The following is a 15,848-nucleotide window of genomic DNA, read 5'->3' on the forward strand; positions in this document are numbered from 1 at the left end:
TCTGATATTTTGATTTGATTTATTTCACGTAGTCTTGCTCATTTTCATCTGACGCCAGAAATCAGCTGAGTGAACATTGGTCACTTTATCTCATCTCTGACACCAGAAATGTAGAAACAGAAGAGATTATTTTAAGACTAAGACAGAGCCGTGACTCATCAGTGAAACATCAACAGCAGCTCCACTGCTCTCCAATCTCTCCTGACCTGTGAGCCGGCGCTGAGAGCAGGAAACGGAAAGATTAAAGGCCTCCTGAGGTTTGTCAGAGAAGATCTGCTCTCTGGCATCATCACAGTTCCTGTTCTCAAAGTGCGCTCAGGTTCTACCACTCACCCCAGTTTAACACACACAGAAGAAAGAAAACCTTCCACACGTTCGCAGCTGTTTTTATAAACAGGTTAAAGGTCTGGCTGCAGACGTCACCTGATGAGCCACATTCTATAATTATTTTGCAAATTCAGATGAATTATTAAGCAGCATCACAGAGGAGGTGGAGCTGTTGGGCTGAACATCAGCACAGCTGTGATTCAGTCGCAGGCTGAGTGTTGAAGATGATCACAGCTCTGCTGATACACGGTCCAACAGCTCCACCTCCTGTATGATATTACTTTTATACAACAAGCGCCATTTTCTGATTTGTGAAACTATTTGTGATTTGGCTCCGCCCCCACACAAATAGTGTGGCAGCTGGACCAGAACTGGACTGTCGCTAAGCAGCACATAAGCACGAAAACATTCCTGCACTTTAGCTCGCCATTTTGTGTAGGTCGACACGTCGCCACAGACCAGCTGCTTTGAGTCATGGAGGCTACATCTGTGTGTTTTCAGTTATTTATCGAGCAGTGAATCAGTCTGTTGACAGTCGCTGTGGTGGAATATGTGTGATGCTGACGAGTTAACAGCTTAATCTGTTTTCTGATGTCACATGAGCACACCTGGAGATTTACCGTGAAGTGAACAAAGCAAGATGCTCAGCGATGCACACACACTGCTAACAAAGGCAGCGTAGTCCAGGTGTAAAAATAAAAAGCCAACATTGACTCAGACTTGACTCGACCCCGTCTCTCCTGTGTGAAAGTCCTGTGCTTCACCCATTCATCCATCATGTCTCACCACCTCTGTGGGCTGTGTCTCTGTTCATACGACAGCATATGACTGTCCGGCCGAACATTCATGAGTTTCTCCTAAATTTACCACTTTGATCTCAGAGAATATCAGACTGACGAGTGCTGGCCTGGACTGTGACCTCAGTGCTCTAATCCTAAACCGCCTCCGACGTCAACTGGTCAACATGACAAGTCCTGACCAATCACAGCACAAGAGCTGCAGTGTGACTGTTCTCAAACAGAAGAACTTCCTCTGAGGTCAAGAGCAGATTGTGTTTAAGGTTCTGCGTGGCTGACATTATCTGGACTCGAAGCAGCTGATAAAAGACTTAAGACATTTGTCTCTGTGACATCTGATCCTGAAGTTTCATATCAAGAAACAAGAACCCGTCTCTCTCTGTTCCTGCTGACGTCTCACATATATATCCTAAAATCACTCCTATGTCTTATTCCTTAAAACAAACGTGTCAGATGTGCAGGAGACGCTCCCATTCATCACCAGCAGACGCTACTCACCCCAAAACAGCAGTACACGGTGGAGACGAACATGACAGCCGTCAGGATAATGAGACAGGTGATGAAGAAGCCGATCATCAGGCCGGAGCTGCAGGCGACAGACAGGCCGTCATTATATTCACATTATGTCTGGATCCATGTAATGTTTCAGTGTTTGTCTGTCAGTGTGTGGGCTGCAGCAGCTGCTCCTCTTTATTGTCTCTGACCCTGAGAACATGTAAATATTACTGAGGCATTATGTGTGTGGGCCGGGGGACGGGGGACGGAGGAGACAAGGTGTGAACACAGTGAAAATGATTGAGGAAAACAGAGTGAACAATGAGAGGGAGGAGGCGGCGAGGAGACGAGGGGAGGAGGGACTGTGAGAGGTAAAGACAGGAATAAAAGACGAGAGGGGAGTGGTGAGATGAAAGGATGGAGGCGAAAGGTTAATAAAGAGACCGCCTAAAGAAGATCAATACTGTGAGACGGACAGGAGCAAAGTCTGAGAGCAGGAGAGATAAAAAACAGAGGAGGGCTCGCCTGGGGACAAAATCCAGCAGAGCTCTTTGAATCTGGCTCCTGCTCGGCTGCAATTACACCGATTCTGATTTGATATTCTCTGTTATAACTCATCTATTCAGCTTCATGTGCTACGCTTTTATTTTACTCTATAATTGTGGTTTTAAGGCTGAAGGTGGAGGAAGCTGGAATAGATACTGAGAGGACAGAGGACTGAAGAGATGTGCAGGATCTGTGAAGCCACAAAGATTAAAGGCTGAACATCTGGAAGGATTGGCTGCAGCTGACGTGTTACAGAGGATCTCACTGACACCAGCTGTAGCAGCTTCTAATAAGACACTGTTTTAAAGGATGAATTCATTGTTAATGAAATATATAAACACTTTTGTGTCTGATATTTAAAGTCACAGTGTCAGATGTTCAAATGAAAAGTTTCTAATAATGAGGTAAACGTATGCAAGTAAAAACCTCTTCAGATGTTCACTTCAGTCTCTTCTTCTCTGGCTACAGTATGACATCATATTGTGTCATGAGAGAGAGACAACACACATGACTTAGACCAGCAGACGTTAGTTTTAGAGTTAAGCGGAAACACGGATGAGACAACAACGATAGAGTCACATTAGGAGCCAAATAACTGTCACCACATTTTTAATCACAGAAACCTGAGCTGGTAATTTGGGGCATATTTCAGTGAAGAATTTAAAACTTGGTGTAGTGTTTCAGTGTTGACTCACGGCGGCACGATGACGATCTGGATGAAGCAGATGAAGAGAAAGACGAGGGAGGCGCAGGCCACGTACGCTCCAAACCTGGAGTCCACCTGTTTGGAGTACTGCAGGAGGAACGAGAGGAGGAAGAGGAAGAGGAGGAGGAGAGGGAAACAACAGTTTAATATCAGACAAACAACTCTTCTTCCTCTCTGTTCCTCTGAAAGCAAAGAAAGAAAGATGCTAAAATCAAGTGCATATAAGAAAACAACAACTAGAGAACAAAATCTGTCGTGGTTACGTCAGCGCAGTTTTGGATGTTCTGGATCCACAGTTTCTGTACGCAGCAGCGCTGAACTCTGCACACATCTGTCAGGAAACTTTAACGTCTTCAGTTTTCAGTTGCTAAAATTTCACAAAAATAAAAACCTGAATCAGACAAGAGCCTGAATATCTGATTCTTATCTGCATCAGTTTGTGAAGACTTCAGACTTGACTTGGACGTGAGATTGAAACCTGAAGCATTCTGGGGGGTTTTTCTCAGGCTGATATTGATTGACTTCAAAATGATCCACAGCACTGACATCTCTGTTCTGTAATTTAACTGCTGCAGATTCTCATGTATTATTTATAAAAACCTGCATCTAAATATTCAGCGTCAGATCAGATGAAAGTCAAAGAAATCTCTCCTCAGCCTTCGGCCAGAATCGACTAAATTAACTACAAAATAACTGAAACACCATCACACACCTGAAGACCAGGTTGTTTTCCTTATTTCATTAAATTCTACTCTGACACGTGACGGACTTGACACTCTATCTGACCCATTAAACAGCTCTGCAGCTTCCTGGTCTGAAGCGAGGCTCAGACAGCTGCTGGTCGCTGCATCATAATGTTGTTGTCCTGTCTGGGGTCAAACTGAGGGTCAAACTGAGGATCTGGGGAATGATGAGGCGTCATACAGGCTCAGGTACGGCCCGGGGCAGCAGCTATCTGACTGAGCTGCTGCAGCTCGTATGTGTGGTGTTCACACAGACAGCGTTGTTGCTGCTGCCTGTCAGCCCTGTGCTTCCACACTGAGTTCTCCTTTGATAATGGCCACCAATATTTCACAATAAAAGCCCCATGAACTAATGAAGGGATTCTGTTCATTTCATAAATATTTGGAGGATATTTTCCAAATATTTTCAGACATTTATTTATATTTTTTTCCAACATTTATCAACTTTTTTTTTTGGACATTTCATTAACATTTTTGAGGCTATTTTTTATGGTATTTTTTGTACACTTTATCAACATGTTTTATGTCCCCAGTCTTGGCTTTTTCTCCACTCATGCCTCAGACTTGTCGAAGTGAAGTCAGACAACATTAAGTAAAGAACAACATAACGTCAGGTGACCCGACCGACGTGCCCGAACATAAACACCATACAGTTTATATATTCTGTTAAACAGGTATGTGTCAAACAGATTTCCAAAACTTCTCCAGGCCTGGCCCAGGTTTTGCTTGAACCCTTGGTGCTTTTAAAAATCAAGGAAGGATCCTTAACCGGCTGAATTTCAAGGAGGCTGCTGAACGACTGTTCCAGTGTCAAGGATCCTTCGAGTTCTACTGAGGACAGAGTTCCTCTTTTAGAGAGTTTTCAAGGATGCATGTGTGTATCCTCAGCGGGTCGGGAGTACCCGCAATTCTTTGTGCACGACTTGCTGGAATTGAAGGCGGGGCCTCTTCAGTGATGCACACCTGGGCACTCACTAGCCTGCTCTAATGTGTGTTCACCAAAGCAAGAGAGAAGCCTCGCCTCTGACTTGGACCCGCCCTACCAAGGAAGCACCCGTGACCTTGAGAAGCAGCACCTGTAAAGAGGCTGTGCAGAGTGAACAGGTAGTGAGGTGATGTCATCCACAGCAGACCTGACGCTCACAGAAAGTCTTTCAGAGCTGCTCCAAGTCTTCACTTCCTGACGTTTCTCTCTCGACAGGAACAAAGTGAAACTTGAAAACAGGACTCGACTACTTTCCCGTTTTCCCCAAACTGCTCTGCAGCGACCTGAGCTCTGACCTCTCCTCTCAGCCTGTCCTTCACTGTCTGAAGCAGTTCACTTCCTCCTTCCTTCAGCAGCTGTCTCTTCCTCCTTTAAACCCACTTCCTCCCTCTCTGTGTTTGACTTTGCTTTGACTGACTTCCTCAGGGGACAGAAAAGAGCGAGAGGGAGGAGAGCTTTTTGCACGGGGAAGATTGCTTGTCACGGCCAATTATTTGCTGCTATATTGGCAGTGTGTGTCACTCTGTGTGTGTGTGTGTGTGTGTGTGCGTGCTAACCTTTTTCTCCAGGTCAGGCTCTCTGAAGGTGAGCAAGAACTTCTTGACATGTTCGGAGCGCAGCCGGTCGATGCTGCGTGCGTCGATGGCGCGGCCCAGGAACTCGTCCACCTCGTCCTCGGGGTTTAGGTTCTCCTGCGTGTTTCTGAAAATGAAATGTCTGAATGACACAAGATGAGAGCGGGTGACATTTACATCTCAGGCTCTTGAGACTTTACTGCAGCTCAGACAAAGCTGCAGACGAGCAGCTGATTCTCTTCTCAGGAACAAATCATGTGTAATTGTTGTGAGGCCACTCAAGCAGCCCACCCTGAGGTGCTCCAACATTAGCTAATCATACGCAGAGTGAAAAGGAGCAATTGACCCAAAAACACCAGTGATCCCCTCAAAGCAAAAAGACTCTGATGAGCCGGTTCATTTAGGAATAATAACAGTCTGCAAAGTGTCTCTTAGAGTGATTGAAATTCCTCCAGCCTGGATGACAGGCGCTAATCAGCTGATGGATGTCATTCTTCTGTGATCACAGTGATTAGATGCGAGTGTGTGACGCTGGTGTTTTTGATGGGAAGAGAACCTGATCTGTGTTGGATGTGTCGTGTGTTTCATGACTTCATTGTGACGTCTGACCTTCACTCTGCAGAGTTAAAGTCCAATACTCACTCTCCTTTAGCTTCTGGTCTCTGCTGAGTCCTGAGGGAAATCTCTGGCTCTTTAGCTGCTAAATGCTGCGCTGTGTTCAACAGCTCGTCTCAGACTATGTCAGTCTGCAGCCTGGTGCTGAGCAGGTAGCGTACAATAGGTCTTTAAAGCCTTCTCAGAGTAAAGCGCTCCCTGCTGCAGCCAAGAACAAAACTATTGGACCTTTTTGGCTGCAGGAACTTTCTCAGGAGACGAGAGAGCTTTTGAGGAACTTAATGCATTTCAAAGAGCCTGAAAGTATCTGCTTAGGGATGGTACTGTCTGAACGTACAGGAGCTCTGAGGTGATGTTTGCAGGGATGACTGTTGCTGATTGGTCAAACACACACAGCACGGCTGCTTCAACACGTGAACGCTTCATTCATAAAACAATGAAGTTGTCTGGACGTGCACCACTTCTGTCAAACTTCATCACCTGTCTGCTAATATTCCTGATGGTTGGACGAAGTGTCTCCATCTCACCGTCTATGGGAGCGTACAAAGATTCAAAACGTCTAGAGAGAAGTTAGAAGAGTTTGTGTCAGACTCTGTGGTGCAGCTGTCACATGCAGATAAATGGAAAGCTCTTTTGAACAAACACAGTAAGAGATGCTACAAACGTTCCTGTCCACAGTCAGCTTCTTACCCTCCAGGTCACTGTTTGGGGTCACCTCTAAATAAAGTCTTAATCCTTGACAATAAAACTTTGACTTGGTGGCAGAGACGTTTTATTTGTCGCAGTTAAAGAGTCTTTCTTCACTCCTGCATCGTGTGCCTGCAGTCAGGGTTCACATTGAGGGTGTGACTCTGGTCAGAGATAAGTCTCTGAGTCCATCTAATCAAACACTTTATAAATAGACTGAATACATGACAGCAGATGATGACGACGCTCCAACTGCAGCAGACCACTCACACTAAGCTGTGATATTGTTTCAGCGATGCTTTCTAGTTGAGCACGATGAAAACGCAGTGTGTACTTCCTGTCAAAGCCACAGAGCCGTCAGTCTGCATGAGAAGCAGGATCTGTGCTGCAGCCCGGAGCAGAGGCTGTCAGCGTGGACACTGCGGCTCAGTGTGATGTCACAACAAACTCACAGATACACAACAGTTTGGGAAAAGAAGAGGAGGAGGAGGAGGAGGAGGAGGAGGAAGACTTCTTTAATAATGACTGCAGCTCTTTGATGGCTGACAGCCTGCAGGCTAAACCTCCCCTCTGTCTTGTCTCTGGATGAGAAAGTCACTGCACCATTTCATGAACATCTCCGGCTGACAGCGTTCAACTTGGACGATGTCGTCTCTGGATTCAGACTGAATGACGTCAGCGCTTTCTGAGCTCTGAGAGAACTTCATCACAAGTACAAACACTGCCACACACACGAGTCACATTAAGCTGGATGCACATTAGCAGCAGGTCGCAGCTGTACAACCTGCGATGACGCTTATCAAGGTTTCCATAGCAACACGAGATGATGTGAAGCGTTCAACAGAGGTTACAACATGTGTCGCTGCATCGCTCACAAAATCTGCAAAATGATTTGTCAACACAAATCATGAGGACAAATAACAGACTCAGAAACTGTGTCGACAATCTGAGGTTCAAACTGATCAGTTAGAACAATAATGACCGGAGCTTTAATCACACCATGACTGTGCTGTTTTAAAAGCCTTGAAAATAAGCAACCATCAAAGTTCAACTCTGTCACGGCGTGACACCAAGAAGAAACACCCACCGAGCTGCAGACACTGTTCAACACCAACAAACAACTAAAGCAGCTGTTTTTCCCTGAGACATCTCTGTGTCTCCAGCACATCTTAAGCCACCAAACACTAGTGTTTTTAGAATGTGTGTTCAGTTTTAGGGACAGCTGAACATTCATTACACTGGAGAGAAATATAATCAATAGCTTATGATCTTAAAAACAAGACCAACATGTAAAACATCAGAAATAATTTCATATATTAAAATGAGGCCGACACTTCAGATACATGTTGGTCTTATTTTATATTGACGCTGACATGTAAAAAACAGACATGAACAAACCAACACGCAGACGGACAGACAGAAAGTCACATTTACAAATAATGAAAAACATAATCTCCCCCGAGCCGTGACACTATATGACCTCACCTCTGTCTGACAGGTGAGCACTCGCAGCTCTCCACAGTCTCTCTCCTCTGTAGCTTTATAGTCACACTGCAACATGTGTGTGCACTGCTGCTCAGAACCAAGCACACACATTTTATTACAAGCTCTGCCTCCTCTCTCTCTGTGATGTGTTTATAATTTTTACTCCTGCAACTCTGATATCATAATTTTTAGTCCTCTGTATTTTATTTTGATCTGTTTTTATCTTCTCATATTTACATGTGTTACTGCACACACACTGTTGGATTACTTGCTGCTGTGACACAAGAATGTCCCAGTTTGGGATCAATGACGTTCTATCTGATCTAAAACTAATCATCAATGTAAAGTTACTTCATATGTGTCTTTAAAGCATCAAACTGCAGGTGCTCTCATATGGAATGTACCTTACAGCCTCCCGTAGGTGCTTCAGTGACTTAATGTCTCCATCTGTGTTAAGTTCATGCTCCTGAGTAAACTGGGTCTTTACCTCAGACACCAAGTCTCTCGTAACACTTCATGCAACTGATGTCGATGTGTTGTTAGTAGTGTGTGTGTGTGTGTGTGTGTGTGTGTGTGTGTGTGAACACAGTGAGCTCACATCAAAAACAAGCTCCTGTGGCCTTCCTACAGTCTGACTCCTCCCACAGTGTAACCTGATCCCAGATCGATGTCTGACCCGACACCTGACTCAGGTACAGTCTCACCAGTCATTAACTCGACTCTCCTTCAGTCGTTAACAGAGTCGATTACACTTCCTGTCAGGGATCATGTTGGTTATTGATTTCAAAGTGGTCTCATTGATTCTTCTTCCTCACGTCTTTACTAAAGATCTCTGCTGCTGTCAGAACACGTCACAGCAAACAGACACAGAGACGATGACGATGAAGACGAGAGGAAGGACAGTAACGTAGAGATACAGTTAGTACTCACTTGTCTTTGGGGTCTTCAAATCCCTGCAAGACAGAAAAGAGGGAAACAATTAGCTGCAGAAACACCTGGGAACTTGTTTATACGTGACTGAACCAGACTGTTTGACTCCACCCCTCATTATCCATCAGCAAAACTGGCCATAGCTTAAAATCTACAGACGCCTTTTTGCCACAATAATCTTTCTAAGTTCCTTCTTTTTTTAATCTGTGAAACAACCCAACCACCTGAGGAACAGACACATAGCTCACCATCAACTTAACTCATAAAGCTGAAACTTGGGGGGTGATGGGGGGGTTGGGGAGTGATGGGGGGTTGGGGAGTGTAACTGGAGGGCAGGAGATACACTCTAATACGGGCTCATGACAAACAGTCCAAAATCTGAACACCCCCTGAAGTCTGGTCCAGCATTAGTGGGCGGCTCTAACTGGGAGTGAGGGTGGACTTTGGCAGGTGACGCAGAACATGATTTAGACCTGGCTCTGGATTTGGATTCATCAGAGGAGCACAAAGGAGACCAGGAGCTCCTCTCAGTTTCTCCTCCCTCGTCGTCACTCAGCGCTGCTCGCAGCACTTTGAGACACATTTCTTACAAAGATTTTGACTGTTCTGAATCACTAGAACTGAAATAGCTTCAAATATCGTCAGGACAAAATATGCAATTTAAACTCGGCCAGGATGCCAACGTCCTCGCTCCCCCCCTCCTCTGTTAAATGGTATCTCCCAGGCGCACTACGTCATCAAACCATGTGATGTTTGGTATTTCCGGATTCAGGAAGCTCTCGACTTTTCAAAAATAACATTGTTTTTCTTTTATTTATTATGTATTTGGCACCAGAGCAGCCTAAACACACAAAGTCCAAAATCGCGATGAGTGGTGACAAGTCATGTCATGCTGTTTTTCGAGGGGAAAAGTTAAAGGATTACTCGCCATCTTATGTGGAGCTGTTAGCGGGGACTTAGCTGGTTTATAAAAGGAAAGAGTCTCACTCCTACCACTATTTGTGGCTGAGATATACCGTCTAGAAAGTGGGATCATAACTTTCACGTTTCATATGGCTTTATTTGGTGATATTTTATGGTGTTTCTGTGTCATAAACAACATCAGCTATCATAATCACACCTGATTTCAATAAGGTACAATGTTTGAAGCTGGCTGAGTGTTGTTTGATCACTGATAGGACTGTTTTGAAGCAGAGTGACCCACTTGTCATTTGGAGCTCCGCCTGGATCTTTTCATGGTAAAAACACTGTAGAATGGTCATACTTTGAGCAGTCTTCTTCAAATTTGAAACAAGTGTTCATTGATAGTGTGCCTACAGCCCCACAGTGTCATTTACCTGCTCAGATGAAGCCACAGACAGTTATTCATCCTGAAACACATTTTTTATTTTATTTTAGGCAAAATCTTCAACTTTTTACTGACTTCAGAGGCCCATTACTCTGTCTCTGTATCACCTAGAGTGTTTCTGACACTTTCACAAGAAACTTCAGAGAGTTTCCTTTCTGGCAAGACCTCATGCATGCATGTAGTCAGAGCGGTTCAGAAGCTACAGTCATTTTAATTTGGGTATGTCATTTTAGGTGTTTTTGCTACAAAATGGGGGTGGATCACTTTGGGCTCTAGAAACTTGTGATGAGCATCTAAAATTTCACGTATGATATTTTATTAAATCATGAATAAAAGAAAGAAACAGCTTCAGTCTGACTCATCTGTAGAAAACTGTTTCCATTCGTTCAGCTGATGAACGCCACAGTTTAAGCTTGTACATTAGTTATACAGCTGCAGTACATTCATTTCATTTAAATAGATGAAAATATAATTCATACCAAAACATTTAGTTCTGATGGTGCAATAACTCCCACTGTTAGAGACCATTTTAATCTCCCACACAATATTTTTGTGATTTAAATTCTCCAGCCGACCTGATTCTCCTCTGATTGCTCATCAGCTTCTTCAATAATTGTCAGATTCATCGCTCACTCTATAATTTAGAAAATAACTGTTCCTGCAAGTGTGATGATGCAATAAGCAGTCTGAGATGATGAAATAAAACAGGAGGTTTGGAGGGAACGGTTCCCTGCAGCGAGAAGCAAGTGAGCAGAAAAACAATCGAGCAGGTGTTTTCTAAAGATGAAAGATGTTTGCGTCAAACTGGGCTGAAGACTGTCACCAGTCTATTCTTATCTCAGCCAGTCTGGGCTCCACACAGCACGACACACACACACACACACACACACACTGTGGTCAGCAGGTAATTATTATAACAAGTACTGGAGTTCTGGAGTTTGTCTTCAGATCAGATCACGGCAGAAAAGAAATGAAATGTGAAGGAGGTGAAAAACAGAAGTCACAGAGTCGAAGCACAGACGAGTTTCACTTCGTGGTTTTTCTTTTCTCTACAAATGCACCTGACTGAAAAACAAAAAGGTTCATATTCAAACCATGGAGGGATTAATGGACGGGTCCACTGGGTCCACTGGGTCCACTGGGACCAGGCTCAGGGGCCCAAAGTGTCAAAGTATCATGTGACTGTTAAATAATCAATAATCAAATAATCATTCTTCATGCACAAACCTGTGTTTTCCTTTAAAGTCTCATTAATGTTTCCTTCATGTTATAAAACACACAGTCAGACATCCTGCTCTGTGACTTCAGACAGAGACTGGCCCTCTGTGGCCCTCTGTGGCCCTCTGTGGCCCTCTGTGGCCCCCTGTGGCCCTCTGTGGCCCCTGGTCTGGGCCCCATAGGCCTGTTCAGAGATCCATCTCACATCTAATGTGACTCTGCAGCTCCCTCTGCTGGACAAACACACCAACGTCAGTGCTGCAGGAGCACAGCTGGTTTCTACAGGCACAGACTCAAAGTTACGACTAACAGTGATGTATTTCCATTATCAATACATCTGTGGATTATTGCCTCTGTTAATCGATTAATCAAGTGTCTATACACATGTCAGATAACAGTGAAAAATGTCTGTTACAGTGTGTTAGAGTCCGAGGTGACGTCTTCAAATGTCTTGTTTTGTCTGACCAACAGATATATTCACTTTACTGCCACGTGTCACAGAGAAAAGGAGATTATCCTCACAGGTATGAACCATTAAATATGTAATTAATTTATCCTGTCACATGAGAGCAAGTGAATACACAGCAGTAACACGTGTGAAGTGGTGGACGCTTCATAATCATTCACAGTCAGCTGCTCAGCTCCATCAGAAGAAGCACAACATCCACCCATGACTCCTCCTCCCTCCCCTGTATCCTGCCCTCTGTGTGTCTTTGACTCCTCTCTGTAACTTGCTTTATCATCACAGCCTGGTGGTGATTAATGAGCGGCTCAGAGAAAGAGGAGGACAGAGTGATGGGCAGGGTGGAGGATGAAGAAGAGGAGAATAAAGTTGATGTCAGAAGTGCTACTGCAAACTTTAAAAAGGCTCTGTGAGTCGGAGCGGAAAGAACACGCACACACACACACACACACACACACACACACACAAACAAAGAGAACACATCTCAGCAGCTGACGTGATGTCAGCAGCAATAATTGAACGTACTCATCCAGGACGACACACGATGGGCCTGCTCTGGTTTGTGTTGACGCTCAGCAGCTGTCACAGGTCGACTGTACATCAGTCTGACGTCTCTGGTTTTCTCTCAGTGTGGTGGAGTCTCTGTTTGTTGTTGCTCAGGTGTGTCAGCTGTTGCTAACCAGCCACATGTTGTTGCATTCATCACAAACAGAGCTGCAGTCCACAGAGAATATATCAGCTAAAATTCATAAACACACAATGATCCATACAGATGCTTAAACGTCGGGTTCAGTGTCAGCAAAGCGTTCAAGAGGCGGAGAAGAAATGATGCTAACAGTTTAGCCTCCTGCTAACTGGAGCCAAACGTTAACAGCTGCAGTTTCAAGCTCACGTTTATGTAGCTAACGTTAGCTAAAGCCTCAAATCACTGTGTGTCCTCCACCTCACTCCCTGCTGCTACAGAGCACCTCACCAGGAGGAGAGCAGAGAGCAGCTACAGACCATACCACAGTTGCCAGTTCCCCTTTAACCTGTGCTTTTGTTTAGTCAGTATGGAGGTGAAATAATTAAATTAAATCTCTTTATAACGACTCACTTCCGCACACTGGTTTTATTTGAGTCATTTTTCTGACCATGTGACTCCTCTGAATTATTATTATTGTTTTGATGAGCAGCAGTGTGACAGAAATTCTCCCCGTAATAGATTCACTGAGAGAGGAGGCTGAGAATAAACAACTCTGTGTTGTGTGTGTGTGTGTGTGTGTGTGTGTGTGTGTCTGTGTGTGTGTATCCATTCACTGAGTGAGTCACTGTTTGCAGGGTCGGCTCAGCAGCGAGAGCTTCAGCACATAAATTAAAATCAATCTCAATATGGTCACATGACTCTGCTGCTGCTGCCGCTATGTTTCAGACTGAAGTTTAGAGGATGGGGGTCTTAACCCACCTGTGCCACACCTGTGCCCCACCTGTGCCCCACCTGTGCCCCACCTCACCCCTCTTTCTGTACAAGAGGCAGAGTGGACCAACATGTCTCTGTGGTGCTTGCGGCCGCCCACGTGTAGCTGTGGTGTCCCTGAGAGCCTCTCAGAGCTGAGGTGAGGTGTGAGAGGCAGAGTAAAGGACCAGTGTGACACCAGAAAAATTAAACAAGCCTAATAACACTATCCCTCACCTGTGTGTTAGCTGTGGACCTTCTTCACTGTTTTTGGGAACGAGACAAAGTGACAGAGTGCTGGCAGGAAATCAAACAAGCTCTGAAAAAGATACTGAGCGTACAAGTAACACTGGAGCTAAAGTTGCACTGGACGCAGACGCACTGAGAGCTGAACACACAGAGACTTTTTAAGACGCCTGTCTCTCTGGTCTCCTGCAGACTGAGGGGAGGAGAGTCTGCAACACACACAGCTTGTTTGAAGGGGAGAAGCGGGGTCACCTGGGGAGGGGATGGCGTCACAGCTAGCTGCTTAAAGGCAGACGGCCCGCCTTTTGAACCTACTCCAGAGAAGGTCCATCTCTGCCGCAGCTCAGCGTGGCGCAGTGCGTCAGATAATAGAAACGTAAATCATTGCTGCACGGCCAGAAGTGAGAGTGGAAACAACACTGAGAAGTGTAACAGCAGCTCTTTAAATCAGAGGGTCAGGACAGTTTTCAGCTGATATTTTTAAATGTTCCTCACCATCCTCTTCATCTCCTTGGACACCTGGTTTCCTCCCAGGTGGTTGTAGAAGGGTCGGTCAGTCCAGTGGCCGCTGTTGTGTGTGACAGAGTTGGTCCTCTGCCGGTTCATTTTGGCGATCATGGCCTTCTCCTCTTTCTGTCAGAAACACAGACACAGAAGCATCACAACAGATTCACTGACATGCTGAGGAACGATAGATAAAGGTTATTCACAGACATTAAATCTCTTGCTGGAGTTCAGGTTGGTTAGTTTGGTTGGTTTGGAGCGACTGGGTGTGTATTTCCTCGTCATACTGTGAGAGGCAGTATTTACACACTGAGGGAAACAGAATCCATTTCTGCCTCTGGTTCTGTGTTTCAAGATGTTCTCTACAGATACGATCTATAACTATTTTAGTTCCTACAGATCTGATACTGGAACCACACACTGGCTCCAGAATGTATCTTTCAAACATAAAAATAAAAGCAGGAACCAAAATAATTAGAGTGTACAATCTCTCCTCTGTGTCGCAGCATGAGCAGCAAACTGAGAGGAAGATATCACTTCACATGACGGGCTATCTATAGTCGCAGCTTGTGATCGCACTGCAGGACAAAGACAGACGATAAAAGCGGTCCAGTCATAAACAAGCCAAAGCTCCTGCAGTAAGGCGGAGATGAACTCAGTCCTCTCTGAGACGCCGTTCACATGGGACTGAATCCCACTTTATACACACTGATACGAGCCGTACGGACAGCTGTGTGTTTTTAAAGATAGCTCCATCAGGACACAGCTTTAGCTTTGGTTATCATCATGTACCAAAAACATTCTCCTCTTGACAATAATTCAAACACCCACACACTGACGCTCTCTGTGGATTTCTGGAAAGTTGCTTTGTGTTGTTTCGAGCCTGAACACAAACGTACCATCAGCCCTCTGCTGCACAGCAAAACACCGCCTGGTTATGATGGTGTCGTACATGAGACTGTAACATTTTTTAAAGCTTAGTGTTTTACTCATTTTAATCCATAAACAGTCACTTTTGATTTCAGATTTTACCCTGATTTAGTTTGTAATAACTAAAAAGTTGTGTTGCTGCTGCAGGTGGATGATTTTCGGCACGTTATGGAGTATGTCTGGGGTTCTGAGACTGCAGTTTGGCCACGTTACCTCTCTCCACACAGACTGTTTACCTGCCGTTCAGTCGTGATTGGTCAATACTACTCAGACTACAAACTGAAACCAGAACACGTGACTAACAAAATTATGTGCTGTCACCTACATATTCTGCACATACATGCAGTGCCTGTGTTTACAGAGTCTAGCTGGTGGAGAAAATAAAACAAGCAGCTGGAGAGTCAGTTATTTTTCTGAGGAGTTGATGGAGACCAAAAAGGATCTTGACGGCAAGTGACAGCTGGACTTATATTCATCAAGTGGACAGAAACATGACTCCAGTGGGATAAAAGAACACTGTGTAATTGTGAATGTGTGTAATGTTTGTCGAGTTCTTCTGCCATCTAATGGTTATAAATTACTGACTGCAGCTCTTTTTACATGTACGATGTGGTGAACAGATGAGACACAGTGAGACAAGTGAGACAATAACGTACCCTCTTCTGACTGCAGCCCACAATGAGGTAGGTTTCTATGTTGTGCTTCTTCAGGTAGGGGTTTCTCTCTCCCCCCGCTCCGTGCTCCACATCGTAGTCCCCGTTCAGGTAATTCAGGGTGGCCTTTGTGATGTGGATCCGCCTGAAACGGCAGCAA

At 44.8% G+C, this 15,848-nt stretch overlaps 1 protein-coding gene across 1 annotated transcript in view; it reads right to left on the reverse strand.

Moving 5' to 3' along the window:
* The window catches only part of adcy5 (adenylate cyclase 5), a 115,109-nt gene that overhangs the window by 15,103 nt on the left and 84,158 nt on the right, over positions 1-15,848 (reverse strand). The window contains exons 7-12 of the mRNA XM_033617496.2: positions 15,692-15,833; positions 14,097-14,234; positions 8,892-8,914; positions 5,157-5,316; positions 2,861-2,958; positions 1,623-1,710 (exon numbers count right to left, since the gene is read on the reverse strand). Coding sequence (XP_033473387.1) covers positions 1,623-1,710; positions 2,861-2,958; positions 5,157-5,316; positions 8,892-8,914; positions 14,097-14,234; positions 15,692-15,833 — 649 coding nt within the window. The remainder of the gene's footprint in view (positions 1-1,622; positions 1,711-2,860; positions 2,959-5,156; positions 5,317-8,891; positions 8,915-14,096; positions 14,235-15,691; positions 15,834-15,848) is intronic.

The sequence above is a fragment of the Epinephelus lanceolatus genome, chromosome 14, assembly GCF_041903045.1.
Source record: "Epinephelus lanceolatus isolate andai-2023 chromosome 14, ASM4190304v1, whole genome shotgun sequence".
Classification (NCBI taxonomy): domain Eukaryota; kingdom Metazoa; phylum Chordata; class Actinopteri; order Perciformes; family Serranidae; genus Epinephelus; species Epinephelus lanceolatus.